This window comes from Paroedura picta, chromosome 3 (genome assembly GCF_049243985.1).
Source record: "Paroedura picta isolate Pp20150507F chromosome 3, Ppicta_v3.0, whole genome shotgun sequence".
NCBI lineage: Eukaryota > Metazoa > Chordata > Lepidosauria > Squamata > Gekkonidae > Paroedura > Paroedura picta.
Window position 1 is genome coordinate 91,062,244 of NC_135371.1, and position 24,205 is coordinate 91,086,448.

Here is a 24,205-nt window from a genome sequence, read left to right on the forward strand (position 1 = left end):
AGGGCTCTAGTAGCCGAGCTTGGCGAAGATGGTAAAATGATTGACCGGCTACCTTCTTGACCTGAGCCTCCATAGTTAGGGAGGCATCAATGGTCAAACCCAAATTCTTGGTCTGGGATGCAGTCATAAGTTGTATTCCTGCCAGGGTTGGTAGTCTCGCTTCCTGGCCTGTCCCAGTCACAGGACCTCCATCTTGGAGAGGTTGAGTTTCAGACGACTCTGCTCGAGCCATTCAGTCACCACTTCAAAACATCTGGGGAATGGTTCTGGGGGGGGGGAGTTTGGGTGGCTGTCCATGCGGAGATAGAGCTGGGGGGTCATCTGCATATTAATGGCAACCCAGCCCGAATCTACGTACCAGCTGGGCTAGAGGGTGCATAAAGATGTTACATAATGTGGGGGAGAGGACTGCGCCCTGAGGGACCCCACAAGGAGGTCTATATATACTCCAGCTAAAGGGCCCTATACAACTTGAAAGTAATATCTTATATGATATGGTGGTGGCTTCACTTCCATGAAAACTGATCTTTTTCATATTCCTGGAAGGGAATCTGTGATCTTGCAAAAATTTACAACTTATGCGTTACCTTGTACTGTTCACACTGTTTGGTTCCCCCACCCTCATAAGCTGCCCAGTTATTGTCAGAATAAAAACAGTTTCCCTGGCAGCATGGGAGAATCACTGTTTGAGAAATGTAATTTCAAGTTCCAGTCCTAACATTCTTCAAAGAAGAAAAAATAAATGTTTTCCTCTACAGCAAAGACTAGAGGTATTTTATTCTGAAAGGATCAGTACTGTAATTTATTGGAATAACATAAAGTGATGTCTCTGTAAGTCTTGGTTCTGTCCATTATTCTGCACTTCTTTCATGTTGCTGCCTCAGTACAGTTTAAATGTAATTTAACATATTGACTATCTTATGTTTCTTTCAGAACCTGTAAGGTTTGAATATGTCCTTTATATTTGACTGGATTTATAGCGGTTTCAGTAGCGTACTGCAGTTTTTAGGTAAGATTAAACTCCACAGTGATACTGTCATTTCCATTCCCCTGTGGGCGTTAATTGGAACCACATGAAAAACAAGCATCGCTGAAATATATGCAAGTTGGGTTTTTTTTGCCTTCATTAAAGGTATTAAAATTATTCTGGCAAATAACTCCTCTACCTTCAAATATTGTTATGCCTTCAGTTACAGCAAAGACATGCTAATGGCCATATTACTCATAGCTTACTCATAATTTGTACCATTTGCTACAGAGATGTAATTTTACTTTATTCTGTTGCCCATTGTGCATGTTAATGCACAACTGCACTGCATCATTATGCAAGGCCTAAGCAACCTTGACCTGGGGCCATTAATACTGATGTGGGACATGCACATTAAAACAAAGCCTACTGTTTTACAATGTTACACTTGCTCTTTTCAGTTATTTTTCTTTGTGCCTGTTTGTGTGGGACAAATATGATATACATAGTCCTCCAGATATTCCCCTTCTTCTGAAAGGGGCAACTTGTGATCCCCCCCCCCCCGAGGTTCCAGACAGTTATGAGGCCGCAAAACACACACATTGCCCCATCCAGAAGAAATGGTATTTGCACATATCCAGAGGATCATGTGTAGCATATTTGTCCTATGCTTATTCATCCTATACACATGGTCAACTGCAACTACTGAAAAGGGCTTGTGCTGGGGGAAAATGTGTGCTGTGTATCTCCTGTTGTATCTCCTGTTGAGAGCTCAATAGAGAGATGTTGCATTTTATTCCAGTTTTGCTGTACTTACCCTCCATAGTGATACTACACCTTGCCACTACTCCACCTTGATGCTACCTGCTGACAGATCTCATCACTCCATTGTCAGCCTAATATTTCTTTTTGATTGCTGTGTATACGTGTTCCCCTTTTACTGACCACCTACTTACAAGCTTTTGTTGCTACTGATTCTGGCAGTTGCAGCTAAGAACTGCTGTACAAGGACCGTGTATCAGTTAGATTTTTCTGCTTCCTTCACAAATGAGGTGACTGTTATGGATGGTGGAGCCAAGGGACAAAGTACATCAGCTGAGCCATCAGTTGCAGGAGATATGCAAGGAGAGAAGGAAGTTGCTTCACAACTGGCCAATCAGGGAGCAGTCTTCGGAATGATCGTTCTGTCTCCTGAAAGATCCCCAGCTTTATACTGCTAATGGTTCATGGACAAAGAAAAGAAATTGCATCCATCATTACTATTGTTTAAAGCTTCATTAATTGTCATATGATAAGACCTGATTAGAAAATACAGATCTAATGCATTTAGTTTGCACTCCAATTTATAAAACATCTCCTGTGTGGTAACTGGCTGCTTAAGATATTATCATTGTATATATTTTCCCTGAAGGAAAAGTACACATTCTCCTAATTACTGAAGGCTTTGAATGTAGTAAAGGAATTATGTCTGTTGCCTGAAAACAAACTCCAATTGACCATCCCACACTCTCCAGTTCAAAGGCAATCCAGGCACCTTTGTATTATGCTGTTCTTTCAACAACAACAAAAAAGAGCTATAGTTTTGCTGGAGGCATATCTTGTGTAGAAGAACTTGTCAGACTGCCTATTAGGAGCTTTTCAAGTGACTTTTGCTTTGCTCACCAGCGTAACAACCAAAATAAGCCAGGAGGTTACAGGTACTATACGTGTCGTCTGTAGAGGAGATGGGCTTAACAGCCTGATCCAGAGCACATTGACTCAGAAATCAGTCTCACTGGGTTCAGTGCAACTTGTTCCATGTAAGAAGCACATGGGATTACAGCTCTCATCAGAGTTGAAACCTTTAAAAACCACTACTTGTTTTGGATACTATGTACACCTATTTAGAAGATTAGATTCTTTAAAAAGGTGTGTATGAAAAATTAGCACCATTAGTGCAATCATCTTGAGATAGGACTGGCAGCCTTCAAATATCTGTTGCCAGTTTGAAAGAAATATACCACAGCATTGTTTTGGAGACAGCTTACTCTCATTTAAAGGTCTCCTGGGCCTTTTCATCACATTCTGAATGTGCCCAGAATAGAATTTGGCACATAGGAATTTCTTTATTTTGTGAAGTTAAGGGGGTGACTTTAGACACTCATCTAGTGAAAACTGAGGTCATGTCCAGCTAGTTGCTATGGCGAAGTTGTGCCATAATTGGGAATACAATGTTGCTGTCTTTATCTTGGAAAATATATTGCTGTGTTTCATAATCGTGCATACTACTAATAGAAGGTATCTTTTGGATCAGATTTTGGTGTGAGGAGGAAAGCCTACAAAAATTAATGGGCCTTCAGGGCAATAAACAACTGACAATTTAAATATTGAATAGGAGTAACTGAATGAGGTCATATCGAAGATGTTCTGTAACTGATGAAATAGCTTCTGTTGGGTTTCAGAATTTAGCTAGCAAATGCCTTCATGCAGTTTCTTCTTGGACCTTGCAGTTTGAAAACTTGCTTTTTCCCTTGTGTCTACATAGCTAGCATAGTTTGCTCAAAACCCTTTCAAAATCTTTTTTATCCTCAGCCTTAAACAAAATTTGGTCTTTAGAAACATGACTATAATGATATTTAATTAACAGTTTTGGAGCATTTTGAATTTACCAGATATTTATAGACTGGTTGATATGGCTTCTTTTTTCCTTTCTTTTTTGCCATCAAGTTGCTGCTGACTTATGGTGACTCCATGGGATTTTAAATGTGAGGGACATTCAGAGGTGGTATGCCACTGCCTGGCTTTGCAGTGACCCTGGTATTTCTTCAAGGTCTCCCATCCAAATACTGACCAGGGCCAACTCTGCTTAGCTTTCAAGATCTGGCTAGCCTGGGCTATCTAGGTCAGGACTATGGGGCTTATTTTCAATGTGGATTGAAAAACTGGCCACAGAGCAGTTTTATGGACTGACCTTGTCTGAACTGGACATAACACTTCCAATATATCAGAATTGTGGCTGGAAATATCTTTGCTAGACAAAGTTAGTGTAATTTCAACTGGAACCCCTTTCCCCACTTCTGGTAGACCAGATTGAACTAGAAAAAGAATGTAAATGCTCTGTTTTGAAGGCATCTGCATCCCCCCTTACATGATTCTTCTGATTAACCACCATGAACCACAAGGAAGGGCTGTATATAAATGCAAATAAATAAAATAAACAAATAAATGAGGTACAGAGTAGTCTGAACCTAAACATTGCATGGCAGTCTTGCATGCATAACATGTTTTGAGATAATGTGGTTTTCATAGCAATTTGACAGCTCCATCCTGAGTATTGGCTAAGGTGATACAGCACCTCACCAAATAACTTCCTTTTTCAGGACTGTACAAGAAAACTGGCAAATTAGTGTTTCTTGGATTGGATAATGCTGGTAAAACTACCCTTTTGCACATGCTTAAGGATGACAGACTTGGACAGCATGTCCCGACATTACATCCAAGTAAGTCAGCATTGCCTTGCTCTTGTATACACGTGGTGCAGCTTACATTTTAAATGCGCTTCATTCATTTTTATTTCAAAACTGGCTTGTGGATAATTCAAGTGAGAAATAAAACAGCTGTTCTCAAGCCATGGAACAGGCCTCTTGGGAATTGTAGTCCATGGACATCTGGAGAGCCGCAGTTTGACTACCCTTGGTCTAGAGTGTTGGCCTAGTGCTGCTGGGTTGTGTATTCCGAGAAGCGATGAAGCAGGTGATGCCCCTCTCCTGACAGCCAACACATTCTTCCCAAATCACTATGATCTTAGAATCAGCAGGTTCAGAAATTGATGTTGCTTTACTCTTCTGTTACTATGTGAGAGGTCTTACAAGGGAGACAGTCCTGTTTTATTCAGTTTCTAACCCTTGTGTGTAAGTTGCATGCCTTCAGACTTAGGAGCACATTGTATGTGCATTAAGGCAAGGAAAAGCCTTTCTACACCCATATGAAGAACAGGTGATGTCTTGTGGTTGGTCAAGGGAAAGAGGGTAGTATGTTTAGAGAAGGGGTGGGTTAAGTTTTAAATGTTTGAGAAACGCTGAAATGCAAGGTGCAGCTAGCAACATAATGAGGAAAGTGTGTCCTTGAATCAACACCCCTTTTCTTAAGGACTGTTTTCTTCTACCTGACCAAGGTAGTCTCCTATAAATAGTTTATTTGCTGTTGCAGCTTATAAAATACATTGTCCAGTCACTTATACTGGAGATCATCTGATTTGGCTGTTTTAAACTAGCAGGCAGTCTTCATGGCTTATGGAGGACACCGTGGATAGATTGCAAGGTTTGCATTATAATCTGCCTAAATTTAGAGTGCAGAGAGTAAATGAGACTTCTGGTCCATCTAGGACTGTGTGGCCTCCTGTAACTAGGAGCCACTCTTCCAGGTCTTGGAGTGAGATTGTTTCAAGTATTTCCACCTCCTGTAACTCCAGTCAAATCTTTCCTCTTTGCAGTTTTCCAGTTGAAGAGCAGAATTCTGTGTTTTCTGAAATGTTCCTCCTAGTAACAGCTTGGGGAATGAAGCAGTCGTCTGCAATTAACTTGTGGATTCAGCCCTGTGTGTAGCCTCCTGTGATTTCTCCTGTCATCCAAACCGATGTCTAAATTTAGGGCATAACAGTTTTTACTATATTATAATGATAGTATTTGATTTTTCACATCTTTTGCTATTAAGGAAGCAATTTTTGCACATTGTAAGGGTAATTTCCACAGGAGACATTGCCTAGCTTGCAAAATCCCCCTCAGTTATGACTAGAGCATATGCAATGATGTCACATAGAAGATATCAGCATGTGGCAATTGGCTCATGCACTGCTGCTCACTGTGCGGATTGCTACATGTAAGTGACAAGCCATTAGCATCCCATTGCATCTGTTTAACTTCCCAGATCAATCTAGTTGATGCCCTGGGAGCTAAATATGCACAACTTGTCTGGATTACATTCTGTAAGCATTCAAAAAAGTCTAGGGTGCTTAAAGCAGAATAACCTGGTCTATGCTGTTTACCTCAGCAAGTCTTCAGTGTGGATTTCTTTGACAGCAAGAACATTTTCTTTGGATTTAAAAGGTTATTCCTAGGACATAAATTGGTTTGGTTCCAATTATTATGGTTTAATTTAATCATTTTGTCCTAATTTGATTGTTTAGTAAAGATTTGCCAGGGTGATAAGAGATCTACCCCCAGAAACCTGTGAGAATGCTAGCTGTAATATATGTTTTAATAAAACAAATCTAATTTTGTGCCTGCAGCTTCAGAAGAACTGACAATTGCTGGTATGACTTTCACTACTTTTGACCTAGGTGGACATGCCCAAGGTAAGTGATGTCAATGCATCATAGGATTATTTTCCCCAGTGATCTTTAGGGAAAACTACCCTTTCCTTCTCACCCTGTATTAGGGATACATGTTTCAAATGCTGATAACCTTCCTACTTTGATAGTAATCTCTTGCGTAGAAATCCAGATATCTCTGCTGCTTGTTTCTATATGAAATTTGTCATGATTTGAAGTGTGGGCTACAGAATGCTTTAGCTACTATAAAGCTCTTAAAGAGATGAAGGCAACTTAAATATGTCACCTTAAGTCTGGAGTCCCCAACCTTTTTGAGCTTGTGGGCACCTTTGGAGCTCTGACACAGCCTGGTGAGCACAGCTAAAAAATGGCTGCCACAGGAGAAAGCCAACCACAAAATGGCTGCTGCAGCTTACCTTCAGTCACACACCAAAAATTCTTGTGCTGTAATGGTGGCTTTTTATAAATCTGCACTGCCAATCAAACCTCAGGTGGCCAGTCAGAAGTCATGCTGGGCAAAGCCCAACCTGGCCTTCCCATTTTCTAAAAAGGCTTGGTGAGCATCAGGAAAGGGGTTAGCAGGTGCCATGGTGTCCATGGACACCACATTTGGAAACTGCAGACTTAAGTGATATTAATCACCACTGCCTCCGCGGGCCAAAGGCAGCACTTTATTTCCACAATTACTTTATAGTATGTATTATGTAGCCTCACATTTTTCATTAACGGTGCAGTCCTAATCAGCATTACACCCTTCTAAGCCCATTGACTTCAGTGGACTTATAAGGATGTTATTGTGTTCAAGACTGCATGGAAGTTCTTCAGAGAGAGTAAAACTACACATCTTTTTTGTTAATTGCCAATAACTGTTTTTAAGGTTAAAGTGTAAATGCAAGGGAAGTTAATAAGCTGATCATGTATATTGATTGAATGCATATCTTTGGGCTACCGGTCTATTCAACTTCACTAAGTTGAAGTGATCAGTATTATTTTAAGAAAAATTCAGCTTGCATGGAAGGCATTTGCTGAATCAAAGCTGAAATTTCCTGAGATGTACTAAATGCAGTGCTATTGCCTTAGAATGGTTCAGGTTTCTGGAGCAAGTGTGCTCCTTTAAAATGAAATTTAACCTCTCTGGCTCAGTTCAGACATGACATGACATAAAACTATGATTTACTTTAAACTTTTTTTTTAGTTTAATCTTGCTTAATTTATTAATTTATGAATTCAGGATTTTACTCAAGTTTGTTTACTACTCTTTTTTGTTAGCTCGCAGAGTTTGGAAAAACTACTTGCCTGCCATCAATGGCATTGTCTTTCTGGTGGACTGTGCAGATCATGAAAGATTGGATGAATCGAAGCAAGAACTTGATGTAAGTTTATGATGTATTTGATTTAATACTGTGGCAGTATGCCTGTGATCAAGGTGTAGTGCTCATTATTATATTGCAAGGCCCCTTGGTGGGGCAGAGTTGAGGTCATGCATTAGTGCATATAAAACATTGTGTCTCCACCTGTCTTCTTCCCCCAGTTCTTGTCACTAGCAGATCGATAACCTTTGTCACTAGGGATCCTAGGTTCCCACCCACACTACAACTGTGGGCTTGATCTGACATGTTCCAAAGTTTTCTTGAGAGGAGGCAGTGATTCCTGTCAATTTCTCCCTCCCACTGCAGACCCCCCCACTTGGTTTCCCACTTTGTGGGGAGGTTCAGTGGGCTTCAGCCAGGGAGCTTAATCGGCAGAAATTGCTACCACTGCCTTTAAGAACTTGTCAGTGTTCTATAATGTTTTTGGCCATGCTATAGCATTTTAGGGTGAAGAGCAGTAGTAGATTGGGACTTTTGGGTATGTTTTTGTTGTTTCAAATTTCCTCCATAACTCTGTGAACTACAGCTAACCCTGTGTTTCAGACTAGAGAATCTGTCATTTCCCTATACTTTAATTGAGCAAACTCCCCATATACTAGATCTCTCCAGACAGATCTCAGAAACTAAGCAGGATCAGTCCTGGCTAGTATTTGAATGGAAGATCTCTAAGGAATACCAAGATTATGATGAAGACACAGGAAATGCCAAACCATCCCTGAATGTTTCTTGCCTTAAAAACCTATGGGCTTGCCATAAATTCAGCATTGACTTGATGGCAAAAAAATGTATATGACAAGAAAGGTTTCAGACTCCTGTACTTGTAGCTGGAAGAGTACGTTTTATATTTCAATTTGTTGATCATCACTCTTGGACCTGGCCGGCTCATGGCTCTTTACAGTTAAAACAGTAAAACATAAGACCCACTTAAAAATACAAAGTACAAAATACCAAATACTGGTGGCAAAATCCAATATCTCCTCCTCTCCCCACCCGCCCAAGTCTGACAGTGGCAACACCCCACCACCCCGGGGGGGGGGGCATCTTCTGCCCAGCTGTCCGACCTATAGGACCTATACAGGGAACCATAACCAAATGCCTGCCGGAAGAGTTCCATCTTGCAGAACTGTGATAGATCTGGCAGGGCCCTCAAGTCTCCCGGGAGCAAATTCTGCAAGGTTGGAGCCAGGATCAAAAAGGCCCTGGCCGAAGCCAGGTGTACGTACCAGCCAATAGATTCAAACTCACAGAGAGGAGGACCCTGTAGGGGGCATAAGGAGACAAGCAGTCCCTCAGACAAGCAGCCCTGGCCACGGATGGCCTTAAAGGTAAGAACCAAAACCTTAAACCTGATCGGGAAGCTAATTGGTAACCAATGCAGCTGCCTCAGCACAGGCTGGATATGGGCCCTACAGGGTTACTTCGTAAGGACCCTAGCAGCCACATTTTGGACCAATTGCAATTTCTGGGTCAGAGATAAGGGAAGGCTCGCATAGAGTGAGTTCCAGAAATCTAATATGGATGTGAACGTTGTGGCCAAATATTCTGTGGACAGGTAAGGCATTAGTAGCCTCACCTGGCACAGATGGTAAAACACCACTTGAATTACCCTCATGATCCAAAACCTCCATAGAGAGTGAGGCATCAAAGATCACCCCCAGTTTCCTGGCAGTAGGTACAGCCATAAGCTGTACACCATCCAGGAAGGGTAAGCACGCTTCCTGGTCCTGCCCCCTTCTACCCAGCCACAGGACCTCCCTGGAGAAGTTGAGTGTCAGGCAACTCCACCTGAGCCATCCAGACACCGCTTACAAATATCTGGCAAATATTTCCTGTGGCGAGTCTGTCCATCCCTCCATCAGGATATAAAGCTGGGTTATCATCTGCATACTGGTGACAACCCAGCCCAAAGCTCAGGACAAGCTATATCAGAGGGCTCTTGCAGATGTTGAATAGCATGGGGGGAGAGTATTGCCTCCTATGGGAGCGCAAAGGGGCGTGACAACTCTTCCCCCACTGCCACCCTCTGTGTCCAGTTCTGGAGTAAGCAGAGCAGCCACTGTAAGGCTATCCCCCTGATCCCCATCCTGGCGAGATGGTATGTTAACAACTCGTGGTCGATTACATCAAATGTGACCGACAGATCCAAAAGCACAAGGATAGCTGAACCACCCTGATCTAGCTGGTCTCAGAGATCATCCATCAAGGTGACCAGCATGGTCTCCACCCCATAGCCAGGATGGAAGCCCAACTAGTATGGATCAAGGGTCAAAGTTTCCTCCAAGAATGCCAGGAGCTGGTCCACTGCGGCCCTCTCAACCACCTCACCCAGAAATGCCAGATATGAGACCGGGCAGTAGCTGATGGGATCCCATGAATCCAGCTATGTTTTTTTCAGTAGAGGACGAACCACTGTCTCCCTAAGCCCTTTGGGGAACTCTCCAGATGACAAGGAGAGGTTGACAATATCTCTCAAAGTGCCCCCTATCCGTTGGTTGCCCAAATTGAGCAGCCACAACAGACAGGGATCCAGGTGACAAGTGGTTGCCCTACTAACCCCAGCAACTTGTCCACTTTGGTTAAAGAGAGTCGCCTGAAGCCATCAAATGTCATCCCCTGCTATGGGGCTTCCAGTTCACATTCTGTATCAGTCATGTTAGGAAGGTCACAGCAAAGCGACAAGACTTTGTCCACAGAAAAGCTCACTAATGCCTCATGGACCAAATGCAGCCCATGTTTTAAATTAGGATGTGGGGTGATCTGTTCCTTTCCTACCTACAGCCAACAATTCTTCTTCTTGTTCTATGTATGCACCATGGTACCCCTTTAATTACAGACAAAAGTAAAACACTCTGAAAAAATAAATATTGATTATAAAATACATCCACAACTCATCCTATTTTGCAATATGCTTAAAATAAAAGGAAATATGATAGAGACCTAGTCAGTAATTCCAACAGGATTTAATTTTGGCCAAAACTTAGGAGGAATATGGATACTCCAGCAGTAGTAGACTGGAGAAGGACAACTTGGCAGTTGTCAATGATGAACGGTTCAACTTAATTTTAAACCTCTATAAGAAGGGAATACCACCACAACAGCATTTTGTATAGGGAGAGTACTATCCCTTTGACAAATGTTGGCATTAAAAATGGGATCCTAGAAGAATACCTTGCTCTTCACTGCCCGAAAGAGTCTCAAAGCATCTTACAATCACCTTCCCTTCCTCTCCCCACAACAGACACCCTATGAGGAAGGTAAGGCAGTTAGAACTCTGACAGGAGTGCTCAGTCAGAACGGCATTATCAGCGCTGTGAATAGCCCAGCATCACCCAGCTGGCTGCATGTGGAGAAGTGGGGAACCAAACCCAGCTCACCAGATTAGAAGCAGCTGCTTTTAACTACTACACCCTGCTGAAAATAGAGTCCCAGCAGCAGATCACTGCAGTATGCTTTGAAGCTCATATTTGAGGATGGTTTTATTTATTTAGAAAATGTGTATACTGCCTCTCCAGATCTGCTTGAGTCAGCTCACAAGTAAAATAGTAAAACAAAGCCAATTAACATAATAAAAATAAGGCAATAAAATAGTAAAAGCCAATTGCCGATAAAACAAAACAGAGGATAAAAATATGTAAAACAAACAACAGTCCTCCAGCTAGTAGTGGATGATAAAACAATTTAGAAAAGACTGACCCCAATAATTAAAACCATCACTAAAAGAAATATTTTAGTTTGGCATTGAAGTGAAAGTAAAGTAGGCAACAGACAAGCCTCAGGAGGGGAAAGGGTATGCCAAAGGTGCCACCATTGAAACAGCCCTGTCTCTGGTAACTACCTGCATTACGTCTACAGGTAATGGTGCAAAGAGCAGAACTTGAAATGATTCTTAACTGGTGGGCTTTGGGGTTTTTTTGTTTTCTGTTTTCTGAACTAGGAGATTTTCCATAGTTATTTAGATCCATAGATGGTTCATTGGTTCAAAAAGAAGAAAAAATTAAAACTTTTGTTGCATTAAGATGTGCGTTCAGCTATCAGAATACTAGATATGAGTGAAAGTGTTTGCATGTGATCCATTAATGTTAAAATGCAAATATATAATTATCATTGAGTCCAAAATATAATTGTGTATGTATCCTTCTGTTCACATGCCAGACTGTTTGCTTTTTCTGCCAGGGACCTGTTTCTAGTACTTTAAAATGTTCTGTTTCAGTAACGTTGTCTGACCTATACAAAACCTGAAATTAGTTTCTTCTTCACAGGCACTAATGACAGATGAAACTATTGCTAATGTGCCTATCCTTATTCTGGGAAACAAGATTGATCGACCAGAAGCCATCAGTGAAGAAAGGTTACGAGAGATGTTTGGTTTGTATGGCCAAACAACAGGAAAGGTATCAATAATTTTCCATTTCACAGCGTGCTCTGAATGTGTAGATTATTTTCTTCCTCACTGCAGTTTTCTTTCTTGCTTTCTTGCTTTCTTGCTTTCTTGCTTTCTTTCTTTCTTGCTTTCTTGCTTTCTTTCTTTCTTTCTTTCTTTCTTTCTTTCTTTCTTTCTTTCTTTCTTTCTTTCTTTCTTTCTTTCTTTCTTTCTTTCTTTCTTTCTTTCTTTCTTTCTTTCTTTCTTTCTTTCTTATTTACAATAATTTAATTTCTAGTCCGCCACTTCCATAACCAGCTTGTGGCAGGTAACAAAATTCTAAGCCCCACAATAAAATCCCCCTAAAACATAAAAACCACAATAAATTCCCATGTCTGCTGAATAAAAGGTGTATAAGCAACTCAGGGGGCTAGTAGGGAGCAACATGATGACCTCCTTGACTCAGCAGATCTTAACTGCCCTGGCCTCAACTGAAGACCTGATGGAAAAACTCCATTTTACAGTCTCTGCATAACTGAGAAAGCCCCGTCAAGGCCCCTAGCTATCCTGGGAGCTCATTCCACCAGGTCAGGGCCAAGACTGAAAAGGAACCCTGCAGGGGAGATAGAAAGAACTCCTCCCCCACCACCACCCTCTGTGTGTGGTTTAGGAGAAAGGAATGCAGCCACTGAAGGGCTGTCCCCCATATCCTGTCCCGAGCGAGGCAATAGGTTAACAACTCATGGTCAGCCACATCAGATTCAGCCAACAGATCTAACATCACAAAGATAGTCAAATTGTCCCTATCCAGCTGGTGCTGGAGATCATCTGTCAAGGTGTCTAGCACTATCTCCACCCCGTGGCTAGGATGGAAGCCCAGTTGGCATGTATTGAGCACCGAAGTTTCCTCCAAGAATGCCAGGAGCTGGTCTACAGCGGCCCTTTCAACTACAGTTCCCAGAAGCACAAGAAGTGAAACCAGGCAGTAGCTGGCCGGATTTCTCAGATCCAGCGCTGTTTTTTTCAGTAAGGGAAGAACCACCAGCTCCTTCAGCACCTCTTGGAACTCCCAAATAGACAGGGAGAGGTTGACAATCGTTGCGAGTCTTTTTCCACACTTGCTCAAGCTGTCTCACTTCTGTCTTCCTCTCCCACAGCTCTGCCATATACTACAAAGATAGTTTGAAGTGAGAGCGGAGAGGGCATCAGGGACTGATTTTGTCAATGGTGGCCAACAGGTGGGACTGCCCATCCTCTGCCAAGGTTGGCAACGAGTCACCAGGAGGCATTGGGTCCCGCAGAGCATTCAGGAATCTAGTTATGCCCACCACCCAAACAGGAAGGGGGTGATATCCGAAGCCTGGAACTCAGGGTGTAGTGGTCTGAACACAGGACAACATCACTTGCCATTAGATCCACCTCTACCCCCAGCACCAAAGATCAAATCAAGGATATGGCTGGCCTGATGTGTTGGGCGGAGGGTACACCAACCAGATGGCAAGACTCTCCATCGAACCCCAACCTATGCCGACACACTCCACTCCAGAGATAGCTGGCACTGGGAGAGCCCTGTAGGAGAAAGCCTTCCCGACAAAGATTGCCATCCCCTCACCCACACACACCATTGGTCCAGGACTGACGGAGGACCCAGTTGATGCCAGATCCTTCAGGGCCTGCCTTGCCCTGGGCAAGTGTTGGTCATGCTCATCTGCCCTGCAAAGTATTCCCGCAGAGTGAAGGACTTATTGTTAATCAACCTGGCATTGCACAGCATCAGTGTCGGCTCTACCGTAGCCTCCACCCTCACATTTCTAAGGGTGGGGCGCAGGTTAGGACAGCAAGCTTTGGCATATTTCCCTGCCACTCCAGGTTTTCTATATGGTACCCTCACTTTAACACAGCCAAATCTATCTCATAGTACCTAGCAGATTTTTCTGATGCCTCGTTATGGCCTATTATGCACGGCTGCTGAAACGGCGGCATGGAGAATGCGGAGGAGGAAGAAGCGAAGCAAACCGCTTATGCACAGGATGGAACGCAACAACGGCAAAACCCAGAGTATCCGATTATGCACGCGGCTACTCCGGAGCTGCTTCTGGTTGCGCCCTGGTCCCGGGAAGCTCCACTTTCTTCCGCATCTCGCTAATGCGGCTTTTTCGGCGGCATACGTTGACTCTGTGCCCGGTTGCCGCCTGCAGCGTGCTTAATTGGTGATTTTAGCCGCCGCCATTCCACCCCGAATGCGGACCTTCCACTCCGTGCATAGTGGGCCTAAGAAGAGCATTTACAATTGCCCATTTTCAAATAATGCCCTCCGCCTATTTACAGGGCAGATAATAGATGTATCTTAGATCAGCGTTTCTACCCATGGGCCTCCAATCATATTGAAGATTTTCCCCACTATGATACTATTCACACTAGATTATTTCTGATCATACTGCATTCCAGCAGATCAGTAGAGGGTTGTATTAGTTTTTTACTGGCAGATGCAAATCCATTCATAACATTTAAGGTCGCCCCTTATGTTATTGTCAATAAGTTAAGGAACTGATTTGTACAAGCCAATCTAAGGTTCGTATTGGAACCAAGGTGCCTTTGCTGGTCTTTTGCGTCTCGTTAAGCCTTGACAAAGTGCTGATTTAACACAATACCAAATTCTAGAATAATCACCTAGTTAGAAATAAGAGGCTGTTATACTGCTATGTGAATCTTAATTGTTATCCTGTGGAAATGTTAATGCCAATTGCAGTAAAATCAGTTATTCAAACGTAAAACCTATTTTTTCTGAATCCTTCTAATTTAACCTTGCTTATCTTTCGTAAAAAACGAAAGTATAGAAGCAGGCTTCTCAAGCATTTCTTAAGCTTGTGAAGTAGGAATCAAGCTTCCTTTATTAGTGCTTGGTTGTATAGTAATGGTGGCTTTTGTTAGTTAATATGTGGACCTTTATAGCCATTAACAAAGACCAACAGTGTAGATAGAAAATGATTGATCTGTGCATGTTTATCCTGTCCTTCCTCCAAGGAACACAAACATACATGGTCTTTTCCACACTTTCCCACAACAACGCTATGAGGTAGGTAAGGTTAAGAGGTTAGGACAGGGGTAGTCAGATTGCGGCCCCCCAGATGCCCATGGACTACAATACCCATGAGCCCCTGCCAGTGAATGCTGGCAGGGGCTCATGGGAATTGTAGTCCACGGGCATCTGGAGGGCCGCAGTTTGACTACCCCTGGGTTAGGAGCTAGGTCACAGTCACTCAGTGAGATTCATGACAAAAGTAGGGATTTGAACTAAGGCCTCCATAGTCCTAGTATGACCCCAAAAGTGGAAGCTCCTAGTGATTAAATCTGGACAGGATTCCCAAAGAATTGTCTATTTGCATAGATCATGGAAAGCATACATTTTAAATCTGCGTCACGCATTCTTCCTCCATGGAAAGAGATTGATCCATAACTTTGCTGTTATAAACAGTCTTGCTTTTTGGTCATAGATAGCTTAAAGAGAGGTATTGTCACTTGGATTGCAATTTCCAACAACCATGCATACTTTGAAGTAATTAGTTTTGGATGAGGCTATGAGGATGAGAAGTCTGAACCATTAACTATTATTTTTGCATATATGGTACCTTGTAATTTTCATGATCTCAACAAAAATTGTTTCTGTATATTTTTAAATATACAGGAGTTATTTCTGTTCTCAGTTTAGCAGACATTAGCTTACTCTATAACTGTAAATATATAAATATATATTTACACAAAATATATCAAGCTTTCTGAGGGATATGGAGGGAAAGCCCCATTAGAGAAGGGACTGTTTCCTTCCCAAATCTTCAGTGAAAATCTGCCATTTAAATTGAACTACATCTTCTGTTACCAAAGATCCCTTGAAACACTTGTCTTTTTTTTACCCAAAATGTTCATCTGTAATCTGTAGCCTAGTATAAAATGAGTCTGTGACAAACACATGTTTGCTAATGCAGATATTGTGCATGGCCATCTGGAAGCCAGGACTTGGCCTTTGTTTTCTTAGTTTCTCTTCAGCGTGACCATATAATCAGCTTATGAAAAATTAAGGGCTATGTTTGTGTAGGTAACTCCTGCTTCATTGCCCTCTCCAAATAATGTCAGCCTGAGATGACACCAGTTAACAGCCTTCCTCCTAAGAAAATTCATGACTACTTGACAAGAATTAAGTGTAAGAATGAAGCTGAAAGGAAATTAAATGAAATTCAGCTTGCTGGCCCCTGCCTATAGCCCACTCTGTCCATGCAGCTGCTCCTCTGCTGGCACCAGCATATGGGCACAGCAGGTTTCCTTGTATTGGTGCTGCAGCCTTACCAAGCCCCATCAAATATAATTAAAACCCAGGAGCCTTCTTGCAAATTTATGCCTCCTAAGCAACATGCCTGAAACAGTAAACATTTGGGGTCTTTGTTTTAGCAAATGACATGTACAATAGATCATGTATTAGCCATGAAGTGGTACTTGTCAAAAGTCAGTCTGACTCTCCATAGCTTTTAAATTATGAAATCACTAAAAGCCTTCATTATCTTAAGATTATACGGAATTGATAGTTCTATTGCGAAGAATTTCTATTTTAAGCAATGGTATTATGATCAGAAATGTTCTTCTCTTGTTTTTCAGGGCAGTGCCCCTCTGAAGGAATTGAACACCCGACCCTTAGAAGTCTTCATGTGCAGTGTGCTGAAGAGACAAGGCTATGGTGAAGGATTTCGTTGGATGGCCCAATACATTGATTAATGCCAAAATCATACTAGTTCATAGTATATCTAATTTGTTCATTATTTGATTGCTTGGTGTACATAACTTGAACTCAATAGACTTTGGTTACAAAAGCATATTTTTTTTATTATTGTATCAATTGTGTTAAATTAAAGTGTAAGGACTGAAAACAGATTTTAAGCAAGTTTGTCAATTTGGATTTTGTAACTCTAGACTTATCCAACCACTGTCTTTGGGGATTTATAGCTTGTCTGTTATCTCCAGTATCTCTCTCTCTCTCTTTTCCCCTTTTGACAGAGTGACTTTGCAGCACAGTACATTTTCAAATGCTCTTTTTAACAGCTCAACCCTACAGACTTGTTGGTCATATTTAATGCTCATCATGTTAAATTTTTATGTACTTTTTTCAAAACTGGTTTTATAAATGTAGAGTGTGTAACCGCCTCTCACAGAATAGTAATGAATCAGCTTCTGGATAATTGCATGATGCCTTACAGTTTTCAGTAATATACTTTCTTATGCAACGTCATGCAATAAAACTAAATCCTGTTTCCTGGCATCTTTAATAAGAAATATTTCATTTTAATGTTTCTTAACCTAGCAAGGATGTCTCAAGCTGTGAATATGTGGGTAGTTTTCTGAAATGTGGTATGATTTTAGTGTGCTATAGACATTTTATTATTTATCTGATTATCTTTATGCTGGATCAAATTAATGTCATCTATATTTTCAGAATAGACCTAAATTTGAGTCTTGCTATTTGCCGTAGACCTAAATTTGAGTCCAGGGGGCACCTTTAAGATCATTGAAGTGTCATTCTGGGTATAAGCTTTTGTATGCATGCACTCTTCTTCTGACCTTAGCTCTGATAAATGCCTGAACACTTTTTCACCAATCCAAAGATCCAGAGGAATAGCAGAAGCATTGCACACCCTGCTGCATACAGAAGTAAAAAATAGTGCTAGGATGCAAGGCAACGAACAGAGCAGGCTGCTATGGGACGATGCACCCAGTTGATTATTATGCTGGATGTGTTCTGTCCTGCTGCAGTGAACTTTTATGTACTTAATGGTGCTGACCCAGAAGCAGCCTGGTTCTGCACATGGATCACGTTTGCTGAATCGCCATGTTTTTGGTTCGCTGTCACATTCACTGTCCGTTGTCATTGTTTTGTTAGGTATGGTATGACTGTGTGTTTTGTTTTATGAATGTAGCTGTGTGTTAAGGAAGGGATAGTAGTGGTGTAAAGACGAAGTTGGTCCGGTGTCTCCATTCAGTAGTACTGTGCTAAAATACACTTTGGTCTTCGTAATGTGGGCCATTGTACATCTCTACTATAAGTAGTGAATAAAATCCATAAGATTAATCAGTTCTGCTAGGATTGTTAAAGCACTGAACTGCCCATTGTTGGGAAGGGTGGTATGTAAACTTAATAATAATAATAATAATAATAATAATAATAATAATAATAGCAGCCCAGTGTAGCAATTTTCTTAATATTGAAGGCCAAACTTTAAGCCAGCACAAGGAAGTTGCTGCTGCAGCAGGGTAAGTGATGTGATTTGAAAGCAGTGGCACCATTATTTAGGATACTTCCATAAGGCCGGATAGCTTAAAGATTTCATGTGCAAGATTAACACCTGATGAATTGAAATGACATCTGGTAATGGGCTTTTGTTGCTAGCCAGCTTTTATGTAATGCTTTAGATCAGATAGAGAGATCACTTACTTCTGAAGGTATGCATTTATGGCCATGTCAAGACTTGGAATCTATATATATATATATATATATAGGCATAACAATAAGAGGCAAGTACAGCCAAGCAGGGTAAAATTATAATACAGTAAAATAAGCTAATATTATAGACTAAAATACAGTAAAATCAGCTGATTAAAACATCTTAATTCTAGCTCGATAAACAGCCATTAAAAATTCAGCTACACACAATGTGGTCTTTGCAGAAAGATCATTAAGCAGAAACTGGAGTGTAGCTTCATCATTTACTAGACCTCTGGGGCGAAGTAGAGGATCCAGAAGTTTTCTGCGAAGACTCACATGAAGTTCACAATCTAAAATAATATGTGAGGTTGAATCAGGACAGTTCGCAGAACACGGACACAATCTTTCCCTCCCTGGGACATGCTGGTATCTTCCTGCAAGGATGCTTGAGGGAAGACAACTCATTCTTGCCAGCAAGAAAACTCTACGTGGAATCTATGTATGGCTATGTTGTTTCAGAAGAAGAGTGAAAGAGGATTGGTGTAATTGTGTAGCAACTATGGGTCTGCTATCAAGTTAAGACTTGGCTGGTTTAACTGATTTAACTTGGCTTCCCATATGGAAACCTGTGAATTATTAGTATTGGGCTTCAATGAACAGTTTCTGTTTCCCCTGTCTCATCCCAGAACTCCTTGGAAGGGAAGCCATTAAAACAAATAGTTTTTCAGTACTAGAAACCTATTTTTAGTATTGTTGACAAGTGTTACATTTTTTTTCCTTCTTAAATGTGTTTTCTAGAACACTTTCAAGTTTGTAGAAGAGAAGCAGAAAAACTTTTCCTCACTTGGAGCAACTTCAGGTTCAGGGTCATACATAACAAAGCTTGTGTAAAGCTTTGAGGGATGTTTCCCCCCCCCCCCCCAAGACGATATTGTTTCTGGATTTCTTTATCCTTTAGAGTTGTTTCTGCTTCTGAATGTGGAGGTAGTTGCAAAAGCAATGGAGCCTCTGAATGGGAATAGTCTCCATGCTTTCCCTTCATGCCTGCCTTACCCCTCACCCACCACTTATTTTTACTTAGAATCATAGAATCAGAAGGGGCCTCCAGGGTCATCTGGTCCAATGCAGGACATTCACAACTGTCCACCCACAGTGACCCCAATTCCATGCCCAGATGATGCCTCCCCCAAAACCCCAAGATCCCTGGCCAACTTGTTTTAGTTGTAAGTGTATTACTATAGTGTTAGAAAATGGCCAGGAAGAAATGTAGGGGGGTGATGCAGGATAGGAGCAGGGAGATACAGAAATCCATGTCTTTCACCCAAACCCACATTTCAAGAAAGATTATACCAAATTAAGTTAGGAGGAAAATACAGCAAAACCATGGATGGTTTGCCAACTGCATGATGTTGTAAGGGAGCCCCCCCCCCCCCCGTAGTGCTGCCATTTGGGGTGTGTGGAGCAAAATCTTGGTGTAGAAGCAATCAATGTGATGTGTAGCCACAAGAACTCTTTATAGATAGGTTTTGGGAAGAGACAAGTAAATGAATTTTTGCCATCACAAGTGCCTGACTCTCCTTGAGGCTATAGTTAACTGTGACAACTTTTCAGATTCCATTTTGCTCTCATCCATAGTTAAGTTCCATTTCATCTGTGATCTGTAGTGGCAGCTGTCCAGTCTGTTATTGTGCATCTGGCTAGGCCACATATCCTGGGAATTGTGAGTCCTGGCCTATGGGTATGAAGCTTAGGATAGAGATTGTTCGGTTTTCAGCCTGGGTCTCTTGGTACAATCCTTCTATTTGCTGATCCATTAGGTAGGCCTTCAGATTTGCATGGCTGACTGCCATGTAATATGTCAAGAAAAAACAAGGAAGCACAGTGACTCCTAACCCAAAGATTCCTCTGGGTCTTAAAAACAGAAGCATAGCAACAAGTGTGATACAGCCCAACTTGGCTCTCTTGCCATGCAAGAGAACATCCTTCCAGAGTAGATATTGGATGTAATGGTGGGGAGCCATTTCCAAAGTGGAAATACTATTTTAAGAATACTGTTTCAGTGGGTTCCACATCCAGGAAGTAAGTCCTAATCAGCTTAATTTTGTAGGTGTGGACCAATGTTTCTCACTTGTTTGCCTGTTTTGAAGAGTGGCTTGCTAAATAGTTTTCATTTAAAAGGACAGTAATTTTAAGGTTGTGTATGTGTGCTGAAAAAATAAAATCCACTAATAAAAGGTCCACGTCTCTTAACTTTCTGCTAGAATGTCCTATTCTTGTGTATTACTGCAACAATGACACATATCTGTGTATATAGCAATCACCAAATTTTGATACAGTGCTGACACGTTACAGTCTTTCCTCATATCTGATTATTGGCTTTGAATTAGAATGCACTGAGCAAAAAAAATCTGTTTCTCAGAAAACACTTGAATTTTAGAAATCAAACATGTCAGTCAATAACGCTCAAATCTGATGTGCTTTAAGTGCCATTTCTCCCTCAAAAATAATCTAATCCTTTCAAGCATTGCTTTTCTGTGTATTTTAAGAGGGGAAATATTAGAAACAGTGTGTTTATAAAACATCTAGCAAGAAACTGCCTTCAACCACTTAGTTTCCTATCCACCAATTCTTGAACTTGATCTGCTATGCCACTTTGCCTCTCCACTGATCCTTCATTGGTAGGAAATCAAGCATTTTCTTCTTATCACGGCTTTGTGAAATTTCAAGTACAAGAAAATGTCCAAAACCTGTCCTCTGAACAAGTAATGCAAATTAATCCTCATACTCCATGTATTCTGTTTTGATATGTTTTGACTGAAGGCTAGAGTAGTTGTGAAAATGTAAGCTCAAACGAAGAGGGATTTTTTTGAAGTTGTACAAAAGAGATGTCCAGCACATTAAGGTTTCATCTTTCTACCAAATCAGTACAGATTCTGCCTTTAGCCTCTGTGATCTGAGCTAGCCACATATGTCCAACAATGACATGCAGAATTTCCAATACATACAGCTTAGCATCATACAGCCCATAGAGCAGTGAATAGAATGGTACCCGTTGCTCTTCTGTATTACAGCCAGAAAAGGACACGAGGAGTGGGAGCCTATCCAGACTTTCTAGCTTTTTACCTCACTATTGAACACTTTCTTCCGATGCTTTGAGTATGTAAGGCCATGCCAAGGCTTGATGCTTCATTTGTTGTTGTTGTTATGTGCGAAGTCGTGTCCGACCCATCGCGACCCCATGGACAATGATCCTCCAGGCTTTCCTGTCCTCTACCATTCCCTGGAGTCCTTTTAAGTTTGCACCTACTGCTTCAGTGACTCCATCCATCCACCTCATTCTCTTTCGTCCCCTTCTTCTTTTGCCCTCGATCACTCCCAGCATTAGGCTCTTCTCCAGGGAGTCCTTCCTTCTCATGAGGTGGCCAAAGTATTTGAGTTTCATCTTCAGGATCTGGCATTCTAAAGAGCAGTCAGGGCTGATCTCCTCTAGGACTGACCGGTTTGTTCGCCTTGCAGTCCAAGGGACTCGCAAGAGTCTTCTCCAGCACCAGAGTTCAAAAGCCTCAATTCTTTGACGCTCGGCCTTCCTTATGGTCCAACTTTCGCAGCCATACATTGCAACTGGGAATACCATAGCCTTGACTAAACGCACTTTTGTTGGCAGGGTGATGTCTCTGCTTTTTAGGATGCTGTCTAGATTTGCCATAGCTTTCTTCCCCAGGAGCAAGCGTCTTTTAATTTCTTGGCTGCAGTCCCCATCTGCAGTGATCTTGGAGCCCAGGAAAATAAAATCTGTCACTACCTCCATTTCTTCCCCATCTATTTGCCAGGAATTGAGAGGGCCGGCTGCCATGATCTTTGTTTTCTTGATGTTGAGTTTCAAGCCAACTTTTGCACTCTCCTCCTTCACCCGCATCAACAGGCTCTTCAGTTCCTCTTCACTTTCTGCCATTAGAGTGGTATCATCTGCATATCTGAGGTTGTTGATATTTCTCCCTGCAATCTTGATCCCAATTTGTGACTCCTCTAATCCCGCCTTTCTCATGATGTGCTCCGCATACAAGTTAAATAGGCAAGGCGACAGTATACAGCCTTGCCGAACTCCTTTCTCAATTTTGAACCAATCCGTGATTCCATGTTCAGTTCTCACTGTTGCTTCTTGACCTGCATATAAATTTCTCAAGAGACAAATAAGATGCTCTGGTATTCCCATCTCTTTAAGAACTTGCCACAATTTGTTGTGCTCCACACAATCAAAGGCTTTAGCATAGTCAATGAAGCAGAAGTAGATGTTCTTCTGGAACTCCCTAGCTTTTTCCATGATCCAGCGTATGTTGGCAATTTGATCTCTAGTTCCTCTACCTCTTCGAAATCCTGCCTGTACTTCTGGAAGTTCTCGGTCCACATATTGCTGGAGCCTAGCTTGTAGGATTTTGAGCATAACTTTGCTAGCATGAGAAATGAGTGCAATGGTGCGGTAGTTTGAACATTCTTTGGCATTGCCCTTCTTTGGGATTGGAATGTAAACTGACCCTTTCCAATCCTGTGGCCATTGCTGAGTTTTCCAAATTTGCTGGCATATTGAGTGTAGCACTTTTACTGCATCGTCCTTTAAGATTTTGAATAGTTCAACTGGAATGCTGTCACCACCACTAGCTTTATTGTTGCTCAGACTTCCTAAGGCCCATTTGACTTCACATTCCAGGATGTCTGGCTCCAGGTCAGTAACTACCCCACTGTGGTCATCAGGGATGTTAAGCTCGCTCTTGTATAGTTCTTCTGTATAATTTTGCCACCTTTGCTTAATCTCTTCTGCTTCTGTGAGGTCCCTACCATTTTGGTCCCTTATCATACCCATCTTTGCATGAAATGTTCTCTTCATATCTCCAATTTTCTTGAAAAGATCTCTGGTCCTCCCCATTCTATTGTTTTCTTCTATTTGTTTGCACTGTTCATTTAAGAAGGCATTCTTATCTCTTCTAGCTTTTCTCTGGAATTCTGCATTCAATTGGGTGTATCTTTCTCTTTCTCCCTTGCCTTTCACTTCCCTTCTCTCCTTAGCTATTTTTAACGCTTCCTCAGACAGCCATTTTGATTTCTTGCATTTCTTTTTCTTTGGGATGGTTTTAGTTGCTACCTCTTGTACAATGTTGCGAACCTCCGTCCATAGTTCTTCAGGCACTCTGTCTATCAGATCTAATTCCTTAAATCTATTTGTCACCTCTACTGTATATTCGTCGGGGATATGATTTAGTTCGTACCTGAGTGGCCTAGTGCTTTTCCCTACTTTCTTCAATTTAAGCCTAAATTTTGCAACAAGAAGCTCATGATCTGAACCACAATCAGCTCCTGGTCTTGTTTTTATTGCCTGTATAGAACTTTTCCATCTTTGGCTGCAGAGTACATAGTCAATCTGATTTCTGTGTTGACCGTCTGGTGATGTCCATGTGTAGAGTCGTCTCTTGGGTTGTTGGAAAAGAGTGTTTGCTATGACCATTGTATTCTCTTGACAAAATTCTACCAGCCTGTGCCCTGCTTCATTTTGTACTCCAAGGCCAAACTTGCCTGTTATCCCAGTTATCTTTTGGCTTCCTACTTTAGCATTCCAATCCCCCATGATGATAAGCACATCATTTTTTGGCGTTGCTTCTAGAAGGTGTTGTAGGGCTTCATAGAACTGATCAACTTCATCCTCTTCAGCAGCAGTGGTTGGGGCATAGACCTGGATCACTGT

The 24,205-nt window shown here is 41.7% G+C and overlaps 1 protein-coding gene across 2 annotated transcripts in view; it reads left to right on the forward strand.

The window, feature by feature from the left end:
* The window catches only part of SAR1B (secretion associated Ras related GTPase 1B), a 38,352-nt gene extending 21,028 nt beyond the window's left edge, over positions 1–17,324 (forward strand). Inside the window, exons 2-7 of one of the 2 annotated variants that reach the window (XM_077326819.1) lie at positions 934–1,009; positions 4,327–4,446; positions 6,234–6,299; positions 7,545–7,648; positions 11,905–12,036; positions 16,653–17,324. In XM_077326819.1, the coding sequence (XP_077182934.1) occupies positions 952–1,009; positions 4,327–4,446; positions 6,234–6,299; positions 7,545–7,648; positions 11,905–12,036; positions 16,653–16,769 (597 nt within the window). In that variant the 5' untranslated portion in view covers positions 934–951 and the 3' untranslated portion in view covers positions 16,770–17,324. The remainder of the gene's footprint in view (positions 1–933; positions 1,010–4,326; positions 4,447–6,233; positions 6,300–7,544; positions 7,649–11,904; positions 12,037–16,652) is intronic. The other variant, XM_077326820.1, reaches the window with a different exon arrangement.
* Positions 17,325–24,205: the final 6,881 nt, after the last annotated feature.